The following is a 21875-nucleotide window of genomic DNA, read 5'->3' as shown; positions in this document are numbered from 1 at the left end:
TCAAGGACACATGACAAAACTAGTGGAAACGCGCATCGGCCAGGGGTGGGGGGGAGTGCGGGGGGGGGGTTGAAGGGGAAAGGTGGAGCATGAATCATGTAACCATGTTAAAAATGAATATTAATAAATGTTAAAAAAAAAAAGAATTGTCCTTTTACTATGGCATGGAATATTCCATACCTTTTCTATTCTCTGACATGTGGATACATGCTCTGATAACCTTCACTGCCTATTGCATTGTCAGAATTATGATAAAGATACCATCCTTATTGATATTCTCTCTTTACAAAACTTGTGGCTTAGTAATAGAGCACTAACAGAAGACTTCAAATGACTCTGGGATATGTATATCATGTGATAGTTCCTAGGTTCTCTCCTCACTGACATTGTTGCCTCTATCAGTTTAGGACACTCTGGATGAAATAGAAATGGAAATGGGGAATGTAGATCAGAGTCAATAGTAACCTACTATTATAGTAAGAACCAACTTGTAGACTGGACTCTGAGAAAAGTAATCCTAGCTGGCAGGGTCCAACAGTCATCAGAAGCCACCAGTTTGCTAGATGTGGAGATTATAAGAAAGAAATTAGAACTTGATCTGATAACTAAGAACTCCCCAAGAGTGGAATGGTACTCAGCTCCTCTTTACATACCATCTAGCTTTTCATAGGGTTTATTAATAGTCAAGTACAAGAACTAGAAAGACAACAACAGAGTGAGAAGGAACAGTATAGTCCAGATGTCTTGCACAACTACTCCAGGAAAGATTGTGAAAGAAAACTGGATGACTAAATGGTAATAAAGAAATCTAATGAGAAAACTTTAGTGGCTGCCTTTTGCCAGCTCAATTACGCAGAGTTAAATAGCTAGAGGTCTGAGGACACTGAAGAGGGGTTATAGCTGGGGACTATAGTCTGGATGGGGAGCTCCTACAGATCTGGAGTGAATGTATAACTTTATCATTCTGTCCTTTTCAACACACCCACAGAAGCTGTGGGGCCAGCAGCTATCTGCTGGTTCTCCAACCAGGTTTAAGCCTGCTGCTGTGTCACTTGTGAAGCTCAGACCAGTTAGGTAATCAGACTATGCTACAGACTTCTTAGGACACTAAAAGTTTATAGCTGTCTTGAGTCACCCAAGCATTCCAGATCTAGAGGAGGCGGTAAGAGGACTCCAGATAATACAGATTAGGGCCAAACAAGGCCACATAATTCCATGCAGAATTGTGCAGAGCCAGGCCCTGATTCAAAGTCTCAATTCCATATATAAGCTAGAAAAAAAGAGTAAACAAACAAAACATTCCACAACATCTATAAGCGAAGCTTCAAGCAAAAACAAAGTTTATTAATAAGGTCAACTAATTTCTGGATAAAATGAAGAGTTTAAAAATAACAAATAAAATGAGAGCTCTAGAGCTGATGTCAGCAACTATTGCTTGAGGGCCAAATCTGGCCTGCCTTGCCTTTTCCTTATCAGTTTTTTGTAAGGCTTTCAAACCAAGAGGGATCTATACATTTTTGAGTATGATAAAATTATTTTAAAATATAAAAGTTATTCTTAGTTTCTGAACACTAGAAAAATAAGCCATGATTTGGATATAGTAGTGGTTTGTCAATCTCTGCTCTAAAGGAAAGAACTGGAAAATAAATGAGAGTTCTAGAGTCAAGACTTAGAAGGAGAATAAAGAGCTTTGTTCAAGTGGCAATTAGGTGGCATAAGATAAGGACAACCTGAGTTCAAACCCAGTCTCAAGATTAATTACTAACTCTGTAACCCAGGACAAATAATGTAACTTCTCCTAGCCTCGATTTCCTTATCTTTAAAAATGGGAATAATTATAGCACCAACATTTGTTATTGTGAGGATCAAATGAGATAACATCTATGAAGTACTTTGCAGACCCTAGAGCACTATAAAAATACTAGCTGTTATTGTTATTATCACTATTATTAATAAAAAAATAAGAGTAATGATAAAAAACTTATCCAAGTAGAAGACTTCCTGAAAATCAGAATGGATCAAACAAATAAATGACTCTGAAATAATAAGAAATGTAAGGTGAATCTTCTAAACAAAAACAAATTACCTGGAATACAAATCAAGGAAAGAAAAATGAATGACTAAAGTACATGAAAATCATGAACAAAAAAGAAATCTAGACACCATGTTTCAAGAAATAATCAATAAAAGCTGCACAAATTATTGGGATCAGAGGGTAAAGTGAAAATAAAAAGAAGCTCCTTGTAATGTACAGAAACCTACACTCCTAAGAAGGGCAGTAGAAGACTAAGGGTATCGATGTCAAGCCTGGAGACAGGTCCTGGATTCAAATCTGACCCCAGATACTTCCTAGTTATGTGATCCTGGGTAAATCATTTAACCCCAATTGCCTCACCCTTACCAACTGTGTTGGAACCAATAACTTGTATCAATTTTAAGACAGAAATTAATGGTTTAAAAAACAACAACAAGCTCTTAGGAATGCCAAAGTCCAAATCCAGAGATTCTCTATTGTAAGAAATTAAATTTAGGTTTTATGTTAAATATGAGAATTCTATAGTAATATTATGGTTGCCAATTTTAAAATATTATAACTAAAGTCAAAATGGCCTTTAATAGCTTTATTTACAAAGAGGTGGAAAGAGTGAAAGTGGGAAAATATAAGAAGGTAGAGAATTATCTAGTCTATCACTAAGCACTGCTCCAGTGTGGGGCTCAGGCCCGGCAGGGCTTCGCCACGTCCCTTGTCCCCATGTGGATTTTCTGGTAATTCTCAGTCAGAAGTCCAGCGGTGTCCTCAGCAAGGGTTCTACCAACGCAGCCTCTTCCAGGAAAGGAAGGCCTCTCTGGAACCACTCTCTCCAGAAGCCAGGAAAGGAAGGCCAACTACTCACTCACTCAAAGCGAAGTTCTCTGTCACTGAAGTCCAAAGGAGAAGATCCAGGAGCAGTCCTCCAAGACGCAGTCCAAGAGCCAAAGTTCCAGCTCAAAGTGAAGCCGAAGACTGAAGTCCCTTGGACAGGAAGTTAAGGATTTTTTATAATCCTTTTTCCACGTCACTTCCTGTCTCTTCCTCCACTATATGGGAACCAATTGCAGTCTTTCAATTTGCCTACTACTGCCCAGGGGCAGGGGCAGGGCCAGGGCCTCTGGAGTTGTCACCCACTTTAGCAAGTGACTTGCAGAACACTCTTACTTAGTGTTAAGTAGAGGTGCTTAAGTTTTTGATTGATTAATTTAAAAAGTGCTGATTGATAGACTACAAAGAAAGTTTGATTCACTCTTCACAATCCCCCCTGTGATTCTATGGAAGACAAGTCTTCCCAATGAATCATGTAACATAACCAGTTTATACCTCTAAAGATCTTCTAGCTAAAGGTACGTACAATATTGCACTTTCTAAGAGGAAACTACAAGAGTTAAAGATAAGAGGGAAATAGAAGAGAGAGAGACAGAGAAAGAGAGAAAGAGAGAGAGAACGCAAAACCAATGTTTGCTAGGTGCATTGACAAAAAAACAATTATGGGGCAGTCCCCTTTGGCATAAGAGTTTACATTCAGAATAAATGTGTTCAACCCTGTTTAGTTCAATCAATTACATCCCAAAGTTCATTCTGGATCTTCTAAAGCAGTGGAGATTTCTTTATGGCACTTTCTCTGAATAGTTCATTTTCTTGATTCAAGGAGTTAGCAGGCTTCTTTTCCTGAAATTTTTCTCAAAAAAATTTTAAGTCTTAGATTTTACGAAAATTATACACTCTCAAAGGAAATAATACTTTTGACTGCTAGGAAAAAAAGTATTCAAGTACCAAGGAATCATAATAAGGGCCATTCAAAAGTAGTAGTTGCTACTATTAAAGAAGAGAGGAGATCTTGGAACACAATATAAAAGGCAAAAAATGAAGTCCTATAGCCAAAGAAAATTCTCCTTGGCAAAACTGAGAATAATCCTACAGGGGAAAAAAATAAACCTTTAATGAAAAAAAGGTCTTCTAAGAATTCTTATTCAAAAACACAGAATTAAAAGTAGAAACTTTGATAAAGATTTGAGCAACTTGAAGGGTCTAAATAATAATTCTTTATAATCTAATGGGGTAAAAAAACAAGAGTATTTCTTAGAACCTAATGCCTTAAAGGGTCATAAAGGGGTCTGGGGGTGACTTTGTTATACTTTATGATTCAAGGAAAGAAAAAAAGAGGCAAAAGGAATATCCATAGAAGAAAGGAGAAGTAAAATATTGAATATTACTATTTGACATAGCAGGTTTATAAAACGAATATTATACGTGGTGGAAGACATAGGATAATCGGACAACATTTGATGTTCACTTTTATCTAACTGGACAAAAGAGAGTAGAAAATGTACACATATCCAAACATATATGGGAACACATATACACTCTCCCAGGTGGACATATGTGAGCGCACACACACACACACACACACACACACACACACACACAAACATGGGAATGCACAGAGACAAATAAGAACACAAAAAGTGAGAATTATCTCTAACTTACCTGGGAAACAAGTAGAAATTTGAAGACAGGAGAAGGGGAAATAAAAGGGAAGTTTCAGAGAATGATTAGTCATAAGCAAAACAAACCACAACCTTAGAGAGTGAATAGTGAAAGTAAGGCCTAATAGGAAAGAAAGAAAACAGTAAAAACCTTTGATGAAGGGGAAAAGAAGAGTCAGGGAGCAGTCAGACTATATTAAGTATAGATGACTAGTGTTGAAAAAATTCTCCCATCACCCTCTTCTAAATAAGACAGGAATGGGAATATGAGAAGAAAACATGAAAGAGGATAGGATAGAGGGAAATACACAATTAATATCCAATGAAAAAAACTATAGAATAAGTGACTTTTTCCATCCCAGAAACACACAAGAGGATCAGCCAGAAGCCCATGGGCAAGAGGAAAGATGGTGAGGAGCCTCCCAATGCCATCAGTCAGGACAGGGGCAGGTGTATAGTTTATGTTGTTCTATATAGTTTTATGTTGACTAGAAGCAGCCAGAGTAGCAGGCTCCCCTGAAAAAGCCCCAGAGGTAATCAAAGAACCTCATGATAGAAATCTTAGAAGTCCCAAGGACAAACAACAAGAAGTAAATAGAACATTTGCAGAACTTAAGACACTACAGGCCCAGGGGCTCAGAGTTTCCTAACACTCTCTCTTGGCAGAGATGACAGAAAAAAAATCTGAAAACTCAGTGCACTGATCCTCAAATTTTGGGGGTGGGAGGTTTGATCTCTGGAGTTAAGAGGAACCCAGGAGACTTGAGGCAAGACCAAACAAGACAAACTATTCCAATCACAAGCCCAGCAAGGGCTGGAGTCTGACCTTGGATCCAGTTAAGAACTAAAGTTATAGAGATGAGGAAATCACTGAAAACACCTAAAACACCTACCAGTATCAAAAATTACTATAACTACAAAAAGAAAACAGTAACTCCCTTAGCAATTATAAGCATGAAATCAAAGAGGAAAAAATGGATTTTCCACAAGCACTACATGCCTATCTAGAAGAATGAAAAGGGCTACATGAGAGAATGTTAGCATTCTCATGTTAATATTAGAATCAGAGGGAGAGGAAACCAGTGTCCTTCAAAGTCAGTCTTCAAAGGGTATTGAGGGAATGGGTTTATTCTGTTCTGAGAGTGTGAAGAGGAGAAAAAAGGAAAATACACTAGTATAGAAAGAAGGAAGAAGGTGAAACCTGCTATTCCTCAAAAAGGGTGTGAACTATATAAACATGAAGGAAGAGGTGGACAGGGGAGTGGGCATCAGATGAATGGCATTTATCTAAAATGAACTAAGGCAGATTGAACACATACATACATAGTTTGTATAAAAATACAACAAAGTCAACAGGGAAATAACTGGGGACAGAAGAGTTAAAGGAAGAAGAGAAGTGAGAAAATGGGAGGGGAAGGGAAGTAAGTAGAAGGGAAAGAGAGAGGGAAGAATTTAAAGGGATGTTTCAAAATTCCTCTTACATATTTGGGAGTGAAGAAATAAATTTTGGCATATAAATATAATGGGTTATTGCACAATAAGAAATTGCGCCAGATATTTCAGAGAATACTAAATAGTATGAACTGATGCAGATTAAAGTGGGCAGTGGTAGAATAATTTACACAAACATAGCAAAACTATAAAGAAAATGAACTCTGATCAAATCAACGATCAACCATGTCTCTGGAAACTCTATGATGAAAGTATGCTAGCCTGCTCCTAATAGGGAAGTAACAGACCCACCACCCAGAAATATATTTTGGGTCATGGCTATTGGATAGATTCATTATGCTTGACTACACTGTTAGAGGATTTTTTTTTTTTAAAGGGGAAGAGTTGGGGGGGGGGGGGGGTTGTTAGCAATTATGCCAAAAGGGGAGAGGAAGGATAAAACTTTTTAAATAAAAGGAATAAAAAGAAGGACATCCAGAAGGAAACAGAAAAGGAAAGAAGTTCTTAAAGTAATATATAGACTTCATTGTATACTTAAAATTTTTTTAAAGCAGCATGGAATGGAGACTTACAGTTCCAATATTCTCTTTTTCTGTTCCGTTATATATTTGGAAATGCTCTTTTTTGAGCATTAAGTTGAAGAGAATTTTGATAATGAAGATATGAGGGGTATAGAAACATGGACAAAAAGCATTTTTAGGAATGGAAAGCTCTTCTGAAAACACAAAAACGTGTGGAACTAAGAGAGGATTCTAGTGACAAATATGTGAAGTTAATAAATAAAAAGATGTGTGGTTTATAATCCACTTTAACAGATCAAGCATCCACATTTACTTGCTGCTTAATAAGCACCTTAGTCTTTTAGCAAGAAAGTTTCCAGAAACTAAATTTGTTAAAGTCACTGTGAATAGCTGTATTCAATATCACTAAAACAGAGAAAAGGAATTCCTGAGGCCAAAAAGAACTTCCAAATCCAAAAGAATCAAGTTACAATGGTAGAACAATAGCCTTTAGTTATTAAAGTTTTGGGTACAGCAGCCAGGTTTATATAAAAAGTTGAACATAGAGTTCATTATTCTTCCATCCTTTCCTTCTAGTTGTCCCTTATCAATGTTGATCACAGAAGTGATCTCTCATGGAAGGAAGGATGTATGTGGGTATACAAAATGAGTGTGGCATGCAAAGTGTGACATGAAGATGGCTAGCATTAACTGATCTCCTTTAAAATATATATATATATACTACCACAACAGCAGAATGCAAATAAATGAAACCTTAGCACATCATCACTGAAGGTTGCTGATCCCAACGCTACAATGAAGAACCATCAAAATATATAAAAATGATCAATTCCACTAACCCTTTCCAGTACTCTGATACCTTATAAGCAAAAAATATTGATCCAAAATAATTTTTAAAAAAACTTACCGGTATTGCCAGCCAGTGACAAGGTTGGTATATTTCATCAAATAGCCACAAACATTTTCCATGTGATCACTGTTTCAAAAATAAAATAAGAGTCAGCCAAACACAGCAAAAATCAAAAGAAACTCCAAGTAGCAAACTATGCAGCTGCACAAACAGCTGCAGTCAGCTGTACTGTCGGAGTCCTCAAATAATATTAGTAGAAAAATGTATAATCATTTAAAAAACCCATATATTTAGTTTAACAAAACTTATAGAAACAGAATTTTGCTTAATTGGCATTATTCAAACAAAACCTAGTTATATTAATAGAATATCACTTAAAAATATAACAAAGATTAAGCCAATATTTCCTTTTTTTAGTCCAAGACTATAGTTTCATTAATGTAGGGAACTCCTACTAAGGACGCGTGTTTCATCAGTGCAGATCAGAAACTGTTGTGCAAACAAGACATCCAGAGTTGCCTAACTTGTCCTAAGAAGTGAGGTGCTGAGAGTTACAGAATCAGTCTGTGTCAGAGACATAATGTTTACCTGGGTCTTTCTGAATCTGAGGAGAGCTCTTCATCCATAATGCCAAGCTGACATATTAATATCAATGCAAAAATAATAGTAATTACAAATTTCATTGGTCTTCAAAAATAAATTCTCACTCCCATTTTGCTTATTAAAAAAGCATTTATGGGGGCTCAATGGATAAACAGCCTGGAGATGGGATGTCCTGGGTTCAAATATGACCTCAGGTACTTCCCATTTCTAGTTGTTATCTTTTGCTGTTTCTGCATTCAGATTCTATTTCATGGGAAATTACAGCAATGCTTTTCAGTATCACTATGTTTAAGAACCTGGTCTTGTATTGGGTTTTTTAAACCCTTACCTTCCATCTTAGAATCAATACTAAGTATTAATTCCAAGGTGGTATGGGTTAGGCAATTGGAGTTAAGTGAATTCCCCAGGGTCACACAGCTAGGAAGTATCGGAGACTATATTTGAACCCAAGACCTCTCATCTCTAGACCTGGCTCTCTATCCAATGAGCCACCCCGGCTGCCCCTAACCTGTTTTATTTTAAATAAAAAATATCTAATGTGTTTTGAATCACTTTTTAAACCTAAAAATGCCATAATAATTTTTCTAGAGTTGGAACATTTCTTCTTTTTCAAGTGCACAATACACTCTTTTCTCTAGTGTTTTTCCTAATCAATTCCAAAACATTCTAGGTTCATGTTACTACTTTATAGCAATCACTCTTTGAATCAATAAATGAATGGGAAGTAGCCACATACTCTTTCTAGTTCCACAGGCTGTACTAGCATAACAAGAGCAACATTGTATGCCAAATGTACAAAAGTAAAGGTTTGCCACACTTAGTAAAAACTAAAACCTCTGATAAATATCAAAAGGCACACTATACTACACTATAAAAACAAAAGTTTCTGTTGTGACTTCAAGTATGAACTACATAAAAAGCTGAATAATTCTGAAGGGGGAAATGTTCTTTTTGACCCCTCCCTAACTTTGGCTAAATGGTCTTTAAGTGATATCCAGTTATTCAATTAGGCAGTTAACAGGTTGAGAGGAAATAAGGAATTGAAAGAAAGATCTAGGAGTTTAATCCAGAGAGCCCAAGTAAACAATTCCAAAATCATCATAAAATATTCTGGAAGTAAAGACACATTCTCACTAAGGCCCACAAGGTGTACTTTAGACCTAAAGGCAATAAAGATGGGCTAAAGATAGGCTTGGGAAACTCTAGCTAAAGTTAGAAAGTCTAGGTGTTCCCACCACCCACGCCTTTGTGGAGGTGGGAAGTCCACAAGTATGGAACTTTGCAGATATTTTCAGATTTTCCCAGATGTACTGAGCTGTTTTGATGATTTTTTTTTTCTTTCTACTCTCTTCTTTTTTTTTTTCCTTTAAAAATATTCTTTGTCATATGAGTGGATCTCTGGAAGGAAGATAGAGCAAAAATATACTGAGAGAAACTTATATAATGTAAAAATAAAAAATACCACTAAAAATGTATTTTTAAAAAAGGGAAAATCTAGATATCAATTGTGAGAAAGGAGAAGGGACAAAGAGGAGCAGCTTTTTCCTCCAGGTTTCACTCTTGAAAAGGAGAAATATAATCTAAGGCTGGTAAGAAATCTTACATAAACATTTTCAATTACCTTATCTTACTGTATTATTTCTGAATCTGTATCACAGATTTAGGTCATTACATCATTTTACAGATAAAGAAATAGGTACTTTAAGGTTATGTGACATGACAAAAATCATCCAGAAAAGCCACAAAGCAGAGATTCAAACCTATTTCTGTAAACTTTTAAAATAATCAACCTAAAAAAGAAGGGGCAAAAATATGGAACAGAGAAACAAACTGAACGTAGGTTTTCTTCCCAAGTATGCCATAAAATAACCTATATAGTCATTTAAATCTCTGAAGCTCAACTTAATCATTTTGGGAATGAGGAGTTTGGACTATATGACTTCTAAAGTCCCTCCCCAAATCAAAATCTATGATCCTATGATTTTAAAAAATCTCTAAGAGACCACAATAAGAGATCACGTTAAGGCAAAAAAAAAAAAAAAAAAACCTTCCCAATTGGAAATGTGTGTGATTTTTCTCGCTAAAGAAGGTAGGAGGGGTCAGTTAGGTGGCTCATTAGATAGACAGGCAGGCCTACCGATGGGAGGTCAGGGGTCTCAGATACTTCCTAACTGTGTCACTTCGGCAAGTCACTTTATCCCCATTGCCTAGCCCTTTAATGCTCTTCTGCCTTAGAATACATAGCATTGATTCTAAGACAGAAGATAAAGTTTAAAAACAACAACAACAAAGATTGGAAAAGCTGATACTAAGTCACCCTGTGCTAAAAAAGTAATTCATCCTTTTTTCTATACACTGATTTCCCTCTGAATCCCACCTTACTAATCATTTGGCTAAATTTCTTTGGTCTCTTCTCTTTTAACACACAGACAAACCCGTTTACAAATAGACTTCTCTCTGCAAATCAGTATATTAACAATACGATATTTCTTATATTCACAATGTTTTAAGACTTATACTGTGCCTTAAATACACAGCCTCACTTGATACTGATAACAGCACCCATGAAGTCAGTAGTACCAGTATGGTTATTCCTATTTTGTGGATGAGAAAAAAGGAAGTCTATAAATGAATGAATTGACTCCCAACCACATTACTAGTAAGTAGTAGGCCCAGCTTTTAACTGCAAATAAAGTACTGTTTCCCTTTCACTGTGCAGATTCACATATACAAAAAGAATAAGAACATGCACAAATGACTACCTTTGAACATTCTCTAAGGAAAAGGAAGAAAACTGCATCAAAGAAATTCCATCTCTCTTTGTAAGGCAAAGAAAAATCATCTTGCAAATAAAAATTACTTTCAGTGAGGAGAATTTGTATTTAAGCTATAAAATACAACTCTAATTTATAGCAAGGAGTATTCTGGTACTACTCAGATGCTTCGGTGGATAAGTGATTTCATCAGTGCAGACAGTGCTTTCTCCAAATGTGAAAATCACAACTTATACACCCTTTATCATTGTGTGACTATGCTTTCCTATAAATCCTCTATGGGGAGTCCACTCAACATGTCATCTTACTATATATGGCTAGTCTAACTCTTTTTTCCAATTATACATCTTGCTAAGAATAGAAAGATAAGGCATTTTAAAGTACTTACTATGTTCTGGGACTGGATGATAGTAACATCCCTTGTGTCACTACTCTAACACAATTTCTTATTGATGATTTGTTGCAGCATGCTACTCATGCCTACCATACATTTCTCCCCTAATCTTTGGGTAACCCTCAACAGTAATTCTCTGGAGACTGTGATATTCCATGCTTTATTACCATGAAATATCAAAGGAGGAAGGCAGTCCTGGAAAGTGTTCAGTAAGCCCTCATACCAGACTTCCCTGAACACCCTGTATGTTTTCCACACAGCTCTCACCATGGCTCCAAAATGCTATAGTGTGCACAGCAGCTGCACCCCAGTAAAATCACCTCAGCAGGTGGGTAAAACTAGACTGAAGATAACCTACATCAGTGAATTAGGGAAGGTGTATACCCCAGGCATGTGAAGACTTCCTCCAGCAGAAGGGGCAAACAAAAATAAATTATTCCAACAGCCATGAAGGCAGCAGAAGCAGGTGCTATTAAGAGCTTAGAGCCTTGGTCACCACTGCATCCCAAGGTACCACTAGTTGTCTTGATCTTTATTTTGCCCCAGGGCTTTGATGACTATAGAAGAGAAAAGGAGTTGGAGGAGTAGGAAGAGTTTGCCTCACATATCCAACTTAGGTGGGAGTCAAAAAACATCACCAGTGATGCCATTTTGGTCGTCTTCCAGAATTAAGGACAACAACCAACCAACCTCACAGCTTCTCCAGTATACCTCTATTAAAAAGAAAAGCCTGTGTTTCAGGGAGAAGCTAAGGACAGCTGAAGGTACTGTGTGGTTTCTTAAAGATAATCATACCAACTTTCCTTCTCCTATTCAATTCTTGGCATAACTAAAAGTTCACAATAAATGTACTTATGGATCAACTCTTAGGGATGTCCATCCAACAACACACCAAATCCTGGACAAAAGGCATTATCCACATTCTTGGTTCTTCCTGTGTGGCTAGGCAGACTTATGAATGATTCTGGAAATCATTTGGGACTCTACTGTGTTCTGGAGTTTGATGGCTAAAGAATACACAGGTAGAAAAATCCAGTAAATAAAGTATTGTTTGTGTAGTTATACAAAACATTCCTCAATGATTTTCAATGTAAATAAGTCCTGGGACTAAAAGGTTTAAGAATTGCTCTCGTAGAAGACCTTAAATTTTAGGAGTGACAGTATAGTGGTTTATGGGAAGTAGATTGGATCCAGATTTTCTAACTGTTGAATGCCACACTAAAATGCCATAATTTTATCTTCTAGCATTTTGAACAGTAGCTCAGGGGAGAGATAAGGATGAATCTGTAGATTATGAGATGCACAGAGATGATATTGGAGGAACTGGTGAAATCTCACAGAGATATTAGGGGACAAAGAACAGGCTCAAAACCAAGCTCTCCTGGAGTTCATGCACTAAGAGGCAGCATAAAAAGAGTTACAATGTTTTGTGGTGACAAAGAACTGAAAATTAAGGGGATGTCCATCAATTGGGGAATGGCTAAACAAATTGTGGTACCTGTTGGTGATGGAATACTATTGTGCTATAAGAAATGATCAGTAAGATTATTTCAGAAAAAGCTGGAAAGATCTGCATGAACTGATGCAAGCAAAATAAAAAGAACTGGTAGAACATCGTACACAATAATAGCAATATTGGACAATGATTATCTATGAAAACTTGGCTAGTCTCAGCAGTGCAATGATCAGGAACAATCCTGAAAGACTTCTGATGGGGAATGCTATCCACCTCCAGAGAAAGAACTGTTGGAATTGTCTTTCACATGAGTGTATTTTTGGTTTTATTTTGGGGTTTTGGTTATATATGACTTTGCCCTTACAATAATGACCAATATGGAAGCATGCTCTGCATGACAACTAAAAATGAAAAAAAAATTTTTAATTTTTTTTAAAGAGAGAGCTACAATTAGTAGCCCTCATGAAATCCTAAGTAGGAAAATATATCAAGTAAAAAGGGTGATCAACAGTACTAAATACTGCAAAGAAGTCAAGAAGGATCAAGACAAATAGATTTGGCAATAAAAAGATCAATGATGACTTTGGAGGGAGTAGTTTCAGTGGAATTGTAGGACAGAAGACAGACAGCAAGGTGCTGAGGAATGAGAGGTGATAAAGTTAGGGCAAGGAATATATAAGCAGTTTTTTTTAGGAGTTTGGTTATGAAAAGAAGGAAACATAGTTTGTGGGAATGGTATGGTCAAGTGAAGGTTTTTTTAAGGACAGGAAATTTGGGATCACTTATATGCAGTGATGGGGAAGAAGCCAATGTATAAAGAGAGGCTGGAAATTGTTAGTGTAAGAGGAGATAATCACAAGAGCAAAGTCCCAAAGGGAGGATTAGCCTTAGCAAAAAATACATCTTTCCAAGAGAGTAGAGTAAAAGAGTAAGAATGGAGAATGGTGTCAAAAAGCTGTGAGATATAGAATAAAGGGGGAAAAAGGAGCTCGTGGTAATTCTCTCTTTTCTGAGTAAAGGATGAAGTGAGGTCTTCAATTGGGAGGATGGGAGAACAGGGTGATACAGAAACTGAGTTTTATAACAGGTTCTCTGAAAAGTGAGATAGAAAATAATATTCCCTACTCAAAAACCTTCAGTGGCTCTCCACCATCTACATTCTATACAACAAAATTAAGGCATTCTAGTATAGCATTCAATAACCTTACAAAATCTGGATCCAACCAACTTCTCTCAGCCCAAATACTGTCCTACATGAATCCTATGCACACACGCACACACACAAAGATAAAATTACGGCATTCAACAGTTACAATATCTGGATCTGGCCTACCCTCCCAACCCATTATACTGTCACTCCTAAAATTTAAGGTCTTCTACAAGTACAGTTCTCAAACCTTTAATCTCAGGACTTATTTACCTTCTTAAAAATCATTGTGGTATGTTTTGCATGACTATACATGTATAACCTATATCAAATTGGTTGCCTTCTCAATAAAGGGGGAAGGAAAGGAGGGAAATAATTTAGAACTAAATTTTTTTTAAATAATGTTGTTTTTACACATTTATGTGTTAATTAAAAATTGCTGTAAATCATTAAGAATCTCAAAGAGATTCTATACAATAGAATTAAAAGTTGATATTTATTTAAAATAACAAAAAAATAACAATAAATTCATCACATACTAAATATGGAAAACTTTTTCAAGACAAAAAAATAGTATAAAGTTGGCACTATTTTCATATTTTTGCAAATCTCTTGACTACTGGCCATCATAGAAGATAATTAAATGTTCCTCTTTTCCTGCATTTGAATCTATTGTGATTTTTTTTTTTTTTGGTTGAAACATAAAGAAAATCCAGTCTCACAAAGATAGGAAGCTGAAAGAGGAAAGAGCATTTTAATAGCCTTTCAGATAACTATGGATATTGTTCTGTGATAATGCCAAAAACTTGACAAGTAGTAGTTTGGGGTTTTTTGTTTTGTTTTTTTTTTTTAAACTCTTACCTTTTATCTTAGAATCAATACTAAGTATTGATTCCAAGGCAGAAGAGCATAAGGGTTGGGCAATGAGGGTTAGGTGACTTGTCCAGGGTCTAACAACTAGGAAGTGTCTGAGGCCAAATTTGAACCCTAAAGTTCCTAGCCCTAGGCTTAAGGCTCTCAATACAATAAGCCACCTGGCTGCCCCACGGTGGTAGTTTCTTAAATCGAAAACTATATCAAGAATTTTTTTATATTATCTTACATTAAAATCTATTGATCTACAATGACACATGTAAAACCCAATGGAATTGCATGTTGGCTATGGGAGGGGAGTGGAGGAGGGGGAGGAAAGAACATGAATCATGTAACCATGGAAAAATTTTCTTAAAAAAAATTAAATTAAATCTATTGATCTATATTGCACTTTGAATGAATTTTTAGTCTATGCATGATTTTGTAACGCCATGCATAAGACATTCAGAAAATGTTTATCCACTAAGTTTAAGCAGATCTTCCAAATGTTTGTTGACACATTTCATTATACAATATCAAAACAGCACATTCCTTAATATCATCGCCAGTTTCATCAGATGTCATTTACGTATTGAGAAGCTGTCCGGTTCACAGTGTAGCATACAGGTTTACCAAAAATCTCATTTTTTTCTTGAAAGTGTGCAATTAATTATTAGCAACAAATATCAGTTGTTTTCCTTCAAATGATACACTTTGTTCATTTTTCCAAAAATGTCTTCCAAAAAACCCTAATCTGAATAATTAGTTCATCTGTCCTTCTTTCAAGTAAAAATAATGTTCCATGAAAAAAGTGAATAGTTCAGTTTACAACTCAGACAATCCTACTAGTGCTTTTCCTCAAAACAACCATACTATGATATGCAGAAGTGCCTTATGCATAGTTTCCACATCAGTACACAAAATAATGAAAAAATGTGTATTTAAGGGTCAAGACTTAATTCTTTGTATTATTTCATCAAGGACATTCTTAAGTGAAACTGGCCTTTTTATTTTTTTAACCATGAGTGCATGGCTATGAAGAATACAATGACTAAAATACAATTTGGTGCCACTACCCTGATTACTAAGATGCCATCAACCCTGACCATCACTGCTTTTATACTATCAATGCAAATGTCAAGAATGTGGTTAAACCAGGATATTCAAAAAATATTTCAGCACCACTTGTGTTTGTTGCCAATCATTCACATAAAAAACTATTTTCAATGATTAGTTGGTACTGATACTGGACGAATATAAACAGAACAGTACTATAAGCTGATCCATTGGTACAGCCAAAGCACATTTCTACAAACAAGATATCAACTCAAGTTTTCACATTTGCAGCTAAATCTTTAATTCACAAGTCTTGTAAACTTCTGTAAAACACCATAATTTGATGCTGAGAATAAGTAAAAAAAGGGCAAATCATGTCTGTATTATTTTGAAAATTGTCTTGATCTAAAGGGGCCTAGGGAGTCCCAGATCACACTTTGAGAAATGCTCCTCTACAAAGTAGTTCCAACCTATTTTTCCAACTTCATCTTACATGACTCTTTTTCACCTCCTCTATGTTCCATATATACTTTCTCCAAGTCTATGCCTGCTGAAATCCTCTTCTTTCAACTGCCACCTTCTCTATCAAACTTTTCCCAGCTGAAAGTGATTTATTCTTCCTGAAATTTTCTGACAGCATTTTTGAAGATAACTCCTTTGCATTCTATCTGATATGGCACTGTATACAAATTATATTTCCTTCTACTGGGCTGCTGGGTGGCCCAATAGATAAGAGTGCTGGGCCTGAAGTCAGGAAGACTCATCTTCCTGAGTTCAAATTTGTTAGCTGGGTGACCCTGGGCAAGTTACTTAACCCTGTATGCCTCAGTTTCCTCATCTTACATAAAATGAGCTGGAGAAGGAAATGGCAAGCCATTCCAATAGCTTTGCCAAGAAAATCCTGAAAGGCCGCATGAAAAGTCAGATACAAGTGAAATGACTGAACAACTGTTAGTCTATGTGCTCCTTGTGGTCACAAGAATGTATCATTTTCATCTTTGTATACATAGCACCTTAACATTATTGCATTGTACACTATAGGCCCATAAGTGTTTGCTAGATTGAATCACATTAGGTCACCCCGATACAATGCATAAGAACCAGAATTTTGCTCAGTTATCCCCATGATACTGTCCCAATCTGGCATCTCTCTCCATCCTTACACTCCATTCTTTTAAGTTTTTTGCATCCTTCAATGGCCTGAGCCCAAGTTAGTAGAATACTTAAAACTACCAAGATATAATCACCTATCATGGTCACCTCAATCAAAGGACACTGAAGAATGCCAGGTTAATGGCAGGATTGTATTATCCCTCAGAATTAGATATTTACCTCAGAAATAGGTATTTATAAAACTTAGTCTCCAACTACTATAAATTAAAAATGGAAATCCAACGAGCACTAATTTTCATACCAGTTACCCAAAAAATAGGCTGGCTAAGACATCCATCTGTATGTAAGTTAAGCAGAACTAAATCCTAAGTTCCTTTCTGAGGATTTATTATTTTATTTCTTTAGAGTTGGCAGAAAAGTTTTGCTAGACACTACTTATTTTAAAAATTTCCTTGTCTCTTTCCCTTATGCAGAACCCAGAATTTCTCCAACATTTGATACAACTGCTTTGTTTTGTTTTTTAATGCCTGTCAATTAATTTCTGAATACCATCATTCATTCAACATTTATTTAACAACCATGTATTTTAAGTGCCTACCTGTGCAGGATGCTGGAAATATTAAACTAAAAGAAGCACAAATACTCATATCTGAATGGGGGAAAACAGCAATGAACATGGAAAAGAAAATGCAAAACAGATTCAAAGTAATTGGGAGATGTGGTAAGTTATATCAATTAGTCAAATAACAGCCTTTTCTAAGAAAGAACATCATTCAGTTTCTAGAGAACTGGCAATACTCTTTCTTATAACACAATATCCTCTAATGTCCTATTTCAAAGCCTCTCTGTGATACAGAGGTGATTCTAGGTTCTCAGGGCATGTTAACAGAATACAAGACCTGACAGATCCTACCAGCCTCAAGAGCTTCTGAGGATGGGCCTGGCAACACAGGATGTTGTTGTGGTCTGAATGCCAGCTGAGCTAAGTCCCGGAGGCCAAGTCATCATTAGAAGGTTGGCCAAAATGTAATGAATTACATTTAACCACAGCGATTCCTAAGGTGTATAGGTGCTGTCCACACTGAGGAAATTATGGATATTCTAAAGCAGAAAAGACAAAAGAAAATCTAGCAGGATAAAGTACATTTTGGTAAAATATTCAATACAAACCTACACTTACAACTATTCAATTCAAAATACTAACTGAATATAGCAGTCACTACCTTAATTTTAGTCTTTCAAAGACTTTATTATTGATATATACTAACCTTAAAACATATACCAAGAAAAAGGTGCCTCCAGATCTCATTTATCTAAGAGAATTAATTCCACATATTTTCCAGATTACTAAAGTTTATCCCTTAACATGTCAATTTTTAAAAGTTTAATCAAATTGAAAGCTTTCTAAAACGCATTGTGTAATAGTAGCCTGTTTTATGAAACACAGGGCACAATTTTTCCTTTATAAATGTCCACTAACACAAAGCTGAGAGTTAGCATGGAGTACTGGGGGGAAATGAATTAAGAACACCTGTGTTCATTTCTTGTGGCTGGCACATACTTTCTTTGAGCCTTAGGTTTCTTCATCCTTATGAGGGACATAATAATAATACCTGTGGTGCCTACTTTACCTAATTGTTATGAAGCTCAAACGAGGTAATGTATATAAAACATTTTGCAAACTTTAAAGCACTATATAAATGATAATTATTATTACTCTAAATAGTAAGTATTATTACTCTAAATAGTAAAATAGTAAAAACTTTGAATGTTTCCAAAAGCATCCTTCAAGACCCTTTTCCCATTGCTAAATTCTTTCCAAGGTCTCCATTTTGTAGAGAAGCCCAAGTCAACCATTCTTCATCCTCCTGGCTCTGCTTCTGACTCTATGGACTTGGACAAAATTCCCAAGTACTGGTGCCTTCCTCCCTTCCCTTCTCCCTATCCATCCTTTTTCAGCATTCTTTTTGAATACTCTCTTCCTCCATTAGAATGTAAGCTCTTTGGGGGACAGGGAATGTTTGTCTTTTTCCTTGGATTTGTTTCTCCAATGCTTAGCAGAGTGCCTGACATATAGTAAATGTTTAATAAATGCATGTTGCTTGCCTGCCTGTCTGCCTGCATCCCTATAGATTCTTAATGATTCTAACTGGGAGAAGCAGCTAGAAACCAAGGGCCTAGGATAAAGTGTCCATTTTGATTTTTTTTAATTCCTTTTTTCCCTTTCCTAGAAAGCTGAAAAAATGATATAGATCCTAAATCAAAAGCAAATCTCTCAAGCCCTGAATTATTACATTCTGGTGTCAACACTAGTCTTGTCTCCTTTTTTAGTTTTCTGTAAATTTTTAGATGTTAGTTCTCCCCTGCTTGCTTCTAAGAGCTTTCCATACCCACCTTTCAAATAGCCAGTTTCACACTTGACTTCACTCTTCCCTCATCCCACATAGCCAATCAGCTACAAATTTGTCATTTCTACCTTTATAACATCTCTTCCACAGGTCTCAAGTTAAGTCTCTCATTACTTCTCTCTGGGAATAGATGTGATGGGCTCCTAATTGGCTTTATTGTCTGAAGCCTCTCCCTTTTCCAATCCATTCTAAAATTTTAGTTTCTGAAAGCATAGGTCTGATCATGTTTTTCTTCAATTCGGAAAACTGCATTGGCTTTCTACTACTTCTGTGATAAAATATATAACCTTTCTCTGGCCTTTAAAGCCCTTCAGGACAGGGTTCTCAACCTATTTTTCCCATTCTTGTTACATATTAATTCCCTTCTCTCACTTGGTGATCAAGACAGACTGAACACGTTAAATTTAATTTTCAAGGTCTCAGTTTCCTTACTTATAAAACAATGGGATTGGATTTAATGACTTCCAAGGTCTCTCCCACCTCTAAAACTATGATCCTATGACTGATTAAGTATGTAATTTTAGTGCAGTTTCTTTTGACACAATTTCCAGGACTTAGAGATCTTCTGTACTTACTTCCTGGTTTAGGTCTGTGTTTTTAGAGGACTGATGTTGCCAGAAGACTGGCCTCCAGTTAAGTGGGATGGTAATGTATCTGGTTTCATAATAACCTCAAAAATAATTCTTTTCCTGGCTATAGAGAAACATTTTGAATTTTTTTTGGCCTTACCTACAATGGGTAATAAATATCTTCACCTTAAAGATAAGCTTACAATTATAATAGCTAATATTTATACATGGCATTTATATACCACAATTCATTTTATATATATATATATTCTGGCATTTTATCCTTGCAACAACTCTAAGTAGATGCTGTTATTATCCTTCATTTAAAAGCTAAAGAAACTGAGGCATACAGAAGTGACTTTTCTAGTTACTTAGCTAATAAGTTGTTGTTTTTTTAAAGCTATTATCTTCTGTCAATATCAATTCTAGGGCAGAAGAAAGCAAATGGGGGCTAAGTGACTTGTCCGGGGTCATACAGTGTCTGAAACCACATTTGAACCATGGTCTTCCTAGTTCCAGGTCTGGTGCTCTCTCAGTGAGAATCTAGCTGCCCCAGATAAGAAGTTTCTTTTTCTTTTCTTTTTTTTTTTTTTTTTACATTTTTTTTTAAACCCTTAACTTCTGTGTATTGGCTCCTAGGTGGAAGAGTGGTAAGGGTGGGCAATAGGGGTCAAGTGACTTGCCCAGGGTCACACAGCTGGGAAGTGTCTGAGCCCGGATTTGACCTCCCGTCTCTAGGTCTGACTCTCAATCCACTGAGCTACCCAGCTGCCCCCCTTATAATAATTTTCTGATAGAATCTGAACTCTGGTCTTCCTGAATCCAAGTCCAACACTCTACTACCAAAAAAAAGATAAACTCCTTTTGTGGCTTAATCCATAGTTTATTAGCAATAAACTTGAAATCTCTAATACCTAATCTGTATAGGCATATATTGAACGCTTCTGAAATGGAATCAATCATACAAGATTTTGAAAGTGAACTAGATATAAGCTTATGTAGATATAGCTTTATATGTATGCATGTAGCTATACAGATATATATTCACATATCTTCCACTCAAAATTCTCTTTCATAATGCTATCAGAATACATTAAAATCGAGGAAAGGGCTTGGAATAATAAACAAGCTTAAACATTTAGAGCCTGAAAATTCAAAGGATATGGAATTCATCCCCTTAACAACCAAATGAAGTGATTTACTGACTAAATTAATTTCTAATGGTGTGGATGGTTACCTTCCCCTTTTTGGTGCTTCAGAACCAAAGACTAGCAGCTAAAGAAACACCCCTCTCTCTGAACTTAAATCAAGGACAAAGTCACTCTTCTTTTTTAACTTTTCCCACCTCCTCTGATCCATTTACAACAAAGGAAATGCTAAAGCCTGGCTGGGAACTGGCCCATTCTCCAGAATTTCTCCTAAGCTCCGCAGGGGTGTTGATCCTCCCGCAACTCCCCCACCAGACTCGAGTTTGGAAGCCTTATAGAGCAGGAATCTTGGCGCTGCGGCCGACCAGAGGTCACAGGGCACAAGGATGGAACCTAATGACCTCGTTAGCTCCGGGGAAGGAGCCGGCCCCGTTCGCCCGCCCCCACGAATCCCCTGAGCCCAGCCCGCCGCGGAGATGGACTTACCTGTACTGCCAGCCCTTTGCACTGCTACTTCGGCTGCAGTTGCTGCTGCTGATCGCACCACCACCACCACTACCGCTGCTACCGCCGCCACCGCTGCTGTTGCTGCTATTTTTGTTGTTGAGGGTTGCTGCTGAGCCCAGGCTCTCCAGCTTTCCTTCACTCTCTGATACTTTCATGGCAGGCCCCTGTTCTCCTGCTTGCATGGTCACTTAGAAGCCCACCACCACTCGGGCTTCGCTGGGGAGGCGATAATACTGCGCTGGAGGTGTGGGGGTGGGGCGGGGCTTGTTTTGGGGGGTGGGGGAGGGGACGGGAGGGGAGGTCTTTGCTTTTAAGTTTTTTTGTTTTTTTAAACGGCCTGATTCTAAAGGGATGCGCCCCAAAAAGCCTGTCGCGGAAGGAGCTGGCAACCGAAACGGGGACCACCCAAGGGACGGGGAAACTGAGTCTTCCTAGGAAGCGGCATTTGTATTAAAAAAGGTGGGGTTGGAGCAGAACCCGAGGGAGGGAAACTTCCCCGGGCGG

General features: G+C 36.9%; 1 protein-coding gene across 1 annotated transcript in view; it reads right to left on the bottom strand.

Annotated features, from left to right (window-relative positions):
* Window positions 1–21846, bottom strand: part of OSBPL11 (oxysterol binding protein like 11) — a 95567-nt gene extending 73721 nt beyond the window's left edge. Inside the window, exons 1-2 of the mRNA XM_044670028.1 lie at window positions 21351–21846; window positions 7402–7470 (exon numbers count right to left, since the gene is read on the bottom strand). Of these exons, the coding sequence (XP_044525963.1) occupies window positions 7402–7470; window positions 21351–21553 (272 nt within the window). The 5' untranslated portion in view covers window positions 21554–21846. The remainder of the gene's footprint in view (window positions 1–7401; window positions 7471–21350) is intronic.
* Between the last annotated feature and the right edge of the window lie 29 nt (window positions 21847–21875).

This window comes from Gracilinanus agilis, chromosome 3, assembly GCF_016433145.1.
Source record: "Gracilinanus agilis isolate LMUSP501 chromosome 3, AgileGrace, whole genome shotgun sequence".
In the NCBI taxonomy this organism is placed as follows: domain Eukaryota; kingdom Metazoa; phylum Chordata; class Mammalia; order Didelphimorphia; family Didelphidae; genus Gracilinanus; species Gracilinanus agilis.
The sequence above is the reverse complement of the archived record's forward strand: the minus strand, read 5'-3'. Positions and strand labels throughout refer to the sequence as shown.